Source organism: Lampris incognitus, chromosome 1 (genome assembly GCF_029633865.1).
Source record: "Lampris incognitus isolate fLamInc1 chromosome 1, fLamInc1.hap2, whole genome shotgun sequence".
In the NCBI taxonomy this organism is placed as follows: domain Eukaryota; kingdom Metazoa; phylum Chordata; class Actinopteri; order Lampriformes; family Lampridae; genus Lampris; species Lampris incognitus.
The window spans coordinates 2,627,946-2,635,578 of record NC_079211.1 but is presented as its reverse complement, the minus strand read 5'-3'; the positions used below and the strand labels follow the sequence as shown (position 1 = coordinate 2,635,578).

Sequence of the window (7,633 nt, the reverse complement as noted above, 5' to 3'; positions counted from 1 at the left end):
TCTCTCTCTCCCTCTGTCTCTGTCTCTCTGTCTCTGTCTCTCTGTCTCTCTCTCTCTCTCTCTCTCTCTCTCTCTCTCTCTCTCTCTCTCTCTGTCTCTCTGTCTCTGTCTCTGTCTCTCTCTGTCTCTCTCTCTCTGTCTCTCTCTCTTTCTCTCTATCTCTCTCTCTCTCTCCCTCTCTCTCTCTCTCTCTGTCTCTCTCTCTCTCTCTCTCTCTCTCTCTCTCTCTCTCTCTCTCTCTCTCTCTCTCTCTCCTTCTCTCTCTCTCTGTCTCTCTCTCTCTCTCCCTCTCTGTCTCCTTCTCTCTCTCTCTCTCTCTCTCTCCTTCTCTCTCTCTCTGTCTCTCTCTCTCTCTCTGTCTCTCTGTCTCTCTGTCTCTCTCTCTCTCTCTGTCTCTCTCCCTCACTCTCTCTGTCTCTCTGTCTCTCTGTCTCTCTCTCTCTCTCTGTCTCTCTCTCTCTCTCTCCTTCTCTCTCTCTCTGTCTCTCTCTCTCTCTCTGTCTCTCTCCCTCACTCTCTCTGTCACTCTGTCACCTCCCCTCCACCCTGCTCTCCTTTTTATCCCCGGTCCTCCTCCGTCCATCCTCCTGCGCTCCTCTCCATGGTGACACGTGGGGAGGAGGTGTGTTACTGTTGTCTGACATGCTGGCGGAACAGGAAGGGGAAGTGTGGTGACACGTAGGCCTCCAGCATGTTGTTGGCACGCGGCCCCGCAGCATCGGACACAACACTCACACGTGGTCTGGGGCTTCAACACAACGTAATGGCGAGGTGTGTGTGTGTGTGTGTGTGTGTGTGTGTGTGTGTGTGTGTGTGTGTGTGTGTGTGTGTGTGTGTGTGTGTGTGTGTGTGTGTGTGTGTGTGTGTGTCTGAATGACAAACACAAATTGAACCCATGTGCGATGGAAGTGTTCCACAGTGATGTGGAGAGGTGACAAACTTGACTCCACGTCATGTGACCCGGCTCTTCCTGATGATGCGCCATGACAATTAAGATGCGTCGGAAGCGATGTAAGGACTGCAGGCGGTGATCGGACGTGTGACGGGCTGTAATTGAATCATATCGGCTGGTTTCCTCACACCCCCCTGGGGGCCGATGGAGGAAGAGAGCCGGGCGTGTTGGCCTTCCTCCATGACGCACGCCATGACGGAGAAGCTGACATGGTGAGCAGAGAGGCTGCGTGGTTCTGAGGTACCAGTTGTTCCTCGTTAAGGGTTCTTCAGACCCAGTGACGTCAGGGGAAGTGTTCACGAGACGCTGACATGACGCCCGGAAATCAGGGTTGAAAAATTCAAACAATTAAAACAAAAACAAAGCCGCGCTGATGATGATGATGATGATGATGATGATGATGATGATGATGATGATGATGATGATGATGATGATGACTTTGTGATTTTGATGCATTACCGCCGAGCCGGAAACTGGAGAAGAAGAGGGGGTTGCGGAGGTGAGCTCGTGCCTGTGTGGAGGCTGCAGGACAGGAAGGAGAAGAAGAAGAAGAGACTCTCCTGCCGTCAGCTTCGAGGAGGAAAGTTGAAAACGTCCATCCGATGTAGCCGCGGGGAGGAGGCGTGTGCGCGCGGGCCGGCGGACGTGCTCGCCGCCTCCTTTCTCACATCAGAGATTCCTCCGGTGTCCTCCTGCGTCGCCGCGGATGACACCGGAGGATCGATAAGCGCCTGAAATGAAAAGAGGAGCCGCTCGGGCCCCGAGGCGAAAGATCTCCTCCCGCAGCCTCCTCCGCGCTCCCGGCGCTGCTGCGCACCTTGCTCCGTGAGAAACAACACACTCTCTCTTCTCTTTCATTCTATGGGAAGGTAAGAGCAAGATATAACCCCCCACCCACACCCCACCCCCACCCACACCCCCACCCCACCCACACCCGTCCTGACGCGCTGACAGGCGCGGCGGGGCGCGCTGGCAGGACGAGCATGTGAAGGTTGAAGCCGCTCCATCACCACATCACGAGCACGCACACGGGTCAACTCGCGGTGAGATGACCGGCATGCGCGCGGGCCTGCGTGACTGCGTGCGTGACTGCGTGCGCGACTGCGTGCGTGCGTCAGTTTTCTTGCTTCTCCTTCGTGTTTACGCGCACTGACGAGCGCGTGTCGCCATCTCCAAATAGCTGTTGGGCTTAATCACGTGTTTGTTTTATAGCGCAATTAATCCTGTCGGTGAAAGTTTAATTTAATGTTGTGAAAACAAAGGCGCGTGAGACTAACTTCCTGTGTCACATCCGGAAAATCATTTTATCATTTGGACGCATCGGCAAGTTTGGGACCGGTTTTCATACCTAATTATTTCATCATGTTTAATTATTTTATCACATTTAATTATTTTATGTTTAATTATTTCATCATGTTTAATTATTTCATCACGTTTAATTATTTTATGTTTAATTATTTTATCACGTTTAATTATTTCATCACGTTTAATTAGTTTATGTGTAATTATTTTATCACGTTTAAGTATTTCATCACGTTTAATCAGTTTACGTTTAATTATTTTATCACGTTTAAGTATTTCATCACGTTTAATTATTGTATCATGTTTAATTATTGTATCATGTTTGATTATTTTATGTTTAATTACTTTATCATGTGTAATTATTTCATCACGTTTTATTATTTTATCATGTTTCATTATTTCATCATGTTTAATTATTTTATCATGTTTAATTATTTTATCATGTGTAATTATTTTACCACGTTTAATTATTTTATCATGTTTAATTACTGTATCATGTTTAATTATTTTATCATGTTTAATTATTGTATCATGTTGTAAATGTTCAAAGCGCTCCGGCTGCAGCATCCGCGTGCTGGAGCCGGACCCCATGTGCGCATTAATTAGTGCAGTAATGGGAGTATGACTGCAAATGTGGAGCAGGATTAAGGGCCGCGAGACGCGGCCTGCGATGGAAAATGAGTGTGAATGTGACGGATGACGAGCATCTGCTCACCCTCCCTCCCTCCCTCCCTCCTCCCTCCGGAGCGTGTACCGCACTACACAACACTACACCGCACTACACCGCACTGTACCGCACTACACCGCAGTACACCATAGTACACCGTAGTACACCGTAGTACACCGCAGTACACCGCACCACACCGCACTACACCGTAGTACACCACAGTACCCCGTAGTACACCGCAGTACACCGCACTATACCGCACTATACCGCATTATACCGCAGTACACCGCACTATACCGCACTATACCGCAGTACACCGCATTATACCGCAGTACACCGCACTATACCGCAGTACACCGCAGTACACCGCAGTACGCCGCAGTACGCCGTAGTACACGGTAGTACACAGTAGTATACGGTAGTACATGGTAGTGTACGGTAGTACGCGGCAGTACACAGTAGTATATGGTAGTACACGGTAGTATACGGTAGTACGCGGCAGTACACAGTAGTACTCCGGCCATCGCTAAAGTATCAGATGTACCTGTATGTGTTTGTTTATTCTCCACGCGCGGCTGAATATAAAAACTACTTTGATAAAAAGTCGGCGGATAATAAAACTGATGAGAAATCAAAGCGCTTTGCCTCGCTCGCTGTGTTCCTCTGAGTTCTGATTCTGACGAACTTCCGGTGTGTAACGGATGTCTCTTAAGATCCCTGTCAGTATTAATCACTATTCAGGATCCTCTGAGTTCTGATTCTGACGAACTTCCGGTGTGTCTCTTAAGATCCCTGTCAGTATTAATCACTATTCAGGATCCTCTGAGTTCTGATTCTGACGAACTTCCGGTGTGTCTCTTAAGATCCCTGTCAGTATTAATCACTATTCAGGATCCTCTGAGTTCTGATTCTGACGAACTTCCGGTGTGTAACGGATGTCTCTTAAGATCCCTGTCAGTATTAATCACTATTCAGGATCCTCTGAGTTCTGATTCTGACGAACTTCCGGTGTGTAACGGATGTCTTTTAAGATCCCTGTCAGTATTAATCACTATTCAGGATCCTCTGAGTTCTGATTCTGACGAACTTCCGGTGTGTCTCTTAAGATCCCTGTCAGTATTAATCACTATTCAGGATCCTCTGAGTTCTGATTCTGACGAACTTCGGTGTGTCTCTTAAGATCCCTGCAATCACGATTCCTTCATGTTCATTCCGTCGTATCTCGCTGCTGATTCGCTGTTGCGTCAAAAGAGTTTTATAATTATTATCATTATTATTATTATGGATGAAGGTTCAGGTAATTAGCAGGTAATTAGCAGGTAATTAGCAGTCGAGCTGGTTCTCTGTGTTAAATGACCTGCTGGGTTAAAGGATGCCACGCGGTCATTTCATTTGCATTCACTTTTAATCGTGTTTTATTATTTCCTGATTGGGTCCGGGTGGTGTCGAGGGGTCCGGGTGGTGTCGGGGGGTCCGGGTGGTGTCGGGGGGTCCGGTCGGTGTCGGCGGGTCCGGGTGGTGTCGGGGGGCGGGGGCGTCTAGTTTGTGTTTTAGAAGGAGGGCTGCGATTTCCAATTCCGCTCATATTCTGTTTCATTGTCGTTGAAAGTTGAGAGCGTCCAAGTTTGTCCTCTCCCTTAAAGTGCACACGCACGCACGCGCACGCGCGCACGCACGCACGCGCGCTGCGTCTCAGAGGTGGAGGAGGAAACGCGCCTCTGCCGTCTTTCAGGGGAGAAGGAAAAAGTTGCAGAAGCTGCAGGAGGACGAGGCAAACAGACGCTCTCTAAATAGATTCTCGTTTCTGCGCGTGGAGCGGACCGTCTGAGAGGAGGCGCGGACCGTCTGAGAGGAGGCGCGGACCGTCTGAGAGGAGGCGCGGACCGTCTGAGAGGAGGCGCCGGCGCTGCGATCACAAACCAGGAGGCGCTCACAAAGTTGAGCCGAACGCGGTGGACCTGGAAGTTGGCGTCTTTTATTTGATCTGATCGCAATAAGCTCGGCCGTCGCTGTGCGTGTGCGTGTGCGTGTGCGTGGCCACTGGAAGTTACCGCCCGCCTGAATCCAGCGCCGCGGCTCGGGGGAGACCCGGAGAACCGGTAAGACCTGTGCGGTGACGCGGATGAAGAAATTCGTTCCGCCGCGGATTCTGCTTGTGGGTGAAGCGCCGGTGTGCCAGCTCGGTGCCTTAATGAGGTCTCGGCAGGACGGCGAGGGCCGGGGCCGGGGCCGGGGCCGGGGCCGGGGTCGGGGCCGGGGCCGGGGCCGGGGCCGGGGCCGCGCTCCGCTTCATGCGCTGTTAACGGAGAACACGTGGCCGTGGTTATCCGCTCTGTCTCCGCGTTAGAGGAGCCGCCGGAGCCGCCGGAGCCGCCGGAGCCGCCGAAGCCGCCGCCCTCCGCGGCGCGCTCATTTGAAGCCGGAGACTCCGGGCCACGAGACACGCCGCAGCACGCGCACGCAGGGCGCGCGGCTGCTCACATCGCGCGTGTTCTTGGGCGGAGGGGGGTAAAGGTGTGCGGACGGAGAGAGGGCAGAAGAAAAGAGCGCGTCGGCCCGCGTGCAGCTGCTCCGGCCCGCGGGGCTGCAGAGCTCATCAGCGCCTCTGGCCTAATTACGCTGCCCGAACCATGTATGGCAGCATGGATGGAGGAGGAGCAGTTGTTGTTATTAATACTTTTGTATCGGTTGTTATGATTATCGAAATAATCGCAAATAATAATAAAAGTAATGAGAACTATCGCTGCCATAATTATTATTATTTTTATAATTATTGCTGCTATTGTTATTTTATATTATTATTACTATTACTATTTTTACTATCATTATTACTACTACTGCTACTATTACGATCAGTATTATTATTATTGATATTAATATTACTATTATTATAATTAGTACTATTATTATTATTATTATCATATTGGATCTTGTAATAATCGAAATAATTTAAGTAATAATAATAGTGATAATAACAAAATGCAACCCATCCATCCACCCATCCATATCGCTGCCATCATTATAATTATTTTATCACTACTGTTGCTGTTGTTATTTTATATTATTATTATTATTATTATTATTATTATGGTCAGTATGTTGCCCTTGTCTCATTGTCATTAAGACTGCTGTAGTTTTACGCTGACAACTGACACACGTCAGTCATGTATCACACAGTGTGTCCGTGATGACATTCATCACTGAAAACGATGTAGAGCGGTCGAACAACACCAGAACCGGTTCCGGCGTCACGCGGGCTGTTATTGCTGTTATTGCGCGGGGCCTTTCCGTTCTCGGATGAAAATACATTCCGCTCCGGGCCGCTCCGAGCCGAAACGTGCTCCTGCTCAGCAAAACCCCTGTCTTTAACTTTGGCTTTTGATTCATTTCTTCTGTGCAAATTAATATTTCAGGGGCGCACGTGACTGTCGGAGGACGCTCATTAGTAATGAGCGGACACATGTCACGTGTCACAACCTGAGGCTGCGCTTCGTTTAGGATGCGGACGCGCCAGAGGGGGGAAAGGGGTTGCGCAGGTTCACGCCGTGTAAAAGCTGACCTCCATGTTTCATCCTGGGGTGTGACGTGATGGATGTCGAGCAGGTGAAGCGGCTGCTCCCGCCGTGCGCGCGCGGAAGAGACCAGAACTGGGGGAATTGGGAGGACTGGGAGAATGCTTAACGGCGGGACTGTATGCATGCAAATTCCTATCGACTCCATTATCATAAGCAAACAGGGTGAGCCTGGACTAATAAAAGCCCATCTGTGGAACTTCATATGAGCTCGTCCAGGGCCGCGATAATGAATTTGGTAATATCCCACCGACAGACATCTCAATCAGACCCTAATCCCGAGATCTGACCACGGAGCCGCCGGCCCGCCGCCGCCGCCGCCGCCTCATCCGGCAGGGACGCGGCTGCTGCGTCCGAACGCCTCTGCGGCACAAAGTTTGTGCTCGTCAGACTGGGAAGCTAAAGACTAAAACCAGGCCAGGGACTCCAGCAAGCCACACCGGCAAACTTCTTCCGCTTCTTCTTCTTCTTCTTCTTACTATTATTATTATTATTATTGTTCTTGTTGTTGTTGTTACTGTAAACAGGAAGTCATGTCCCTGCTCATATTCTCTGTAATAACCCGTCACCATCACCTCTTCATCCATCTTTTCTCTCTTTTCGCAGAAGAGGTGTTTCCTCATTTGACACAATGGACTCCCACTGCCGCAGACTGGCCACTACGTCACCCCAGACAGGTAAGTGTCTCGCGCGCTACCGAGTCTGCGCAGTTGGCGCAAAGAGGACGGAACCGAACTGATGCAACGTGATATTTAATGTTTCACACCGACGGTTTTAAAGACACATGTTCGGTGGGTACCTGTTACTCCACTTGACTGTGCGCCGGCCGGTGGCTGGTGTCACAGCGCCACCTGGCGGCCGGCCTCAGACCTGCAGCGGAGGGAGGAGCGGCTCGTCCATCATCCGCAACAAAAGCTTTGATCGAATTAAAAGAAATTATTGATGTCTTGCAGCGTATAGCAACACTCCCCGCGACGCCTTCATGCCAGCGAGGCCTGGCTCTGCTCTGGTCCTGGACTGCAGCACTCACACCACCGTTTCGTTTTTTTCTTAAATCGTTGAAATTAATTACTGGGGTTTTTTTCTTTTTAAAATCAGGATAAAATCACAACACAAACCACAAAACGAAATAATTTTGGT

General features: G+C 49.9%; 1 protein-coding gene across 1 annotated transcript in view; it reads left to right on the top strand.

Annotated features, from left to right (window-relative positions):
* The first annotated feature begins 4,778 nt into the window (after positions 1–4,778).
* The window catches only part of pitx2 (paired-like homeodomain 2), a 10,728-nt gene continuing 7,873 nt past the window's right edge, over positions 4,779–7,633 (top strand). The window contains exons 1-2 of the mRNA XM_056284351.1: positions 4,779–5,020; positions 7,100–7,170. Of these exons, the coding sequence (XP_056140326.1) occupies positions 7,125–7,170 (46 nt within the window). The 5' untranslated portion in view covers positions 4,779–5,020; positions 7,100–7,124. The remainder of the gene's footprint in view (positions 5,021–7,099; positions 7,171–7,633) is intronic.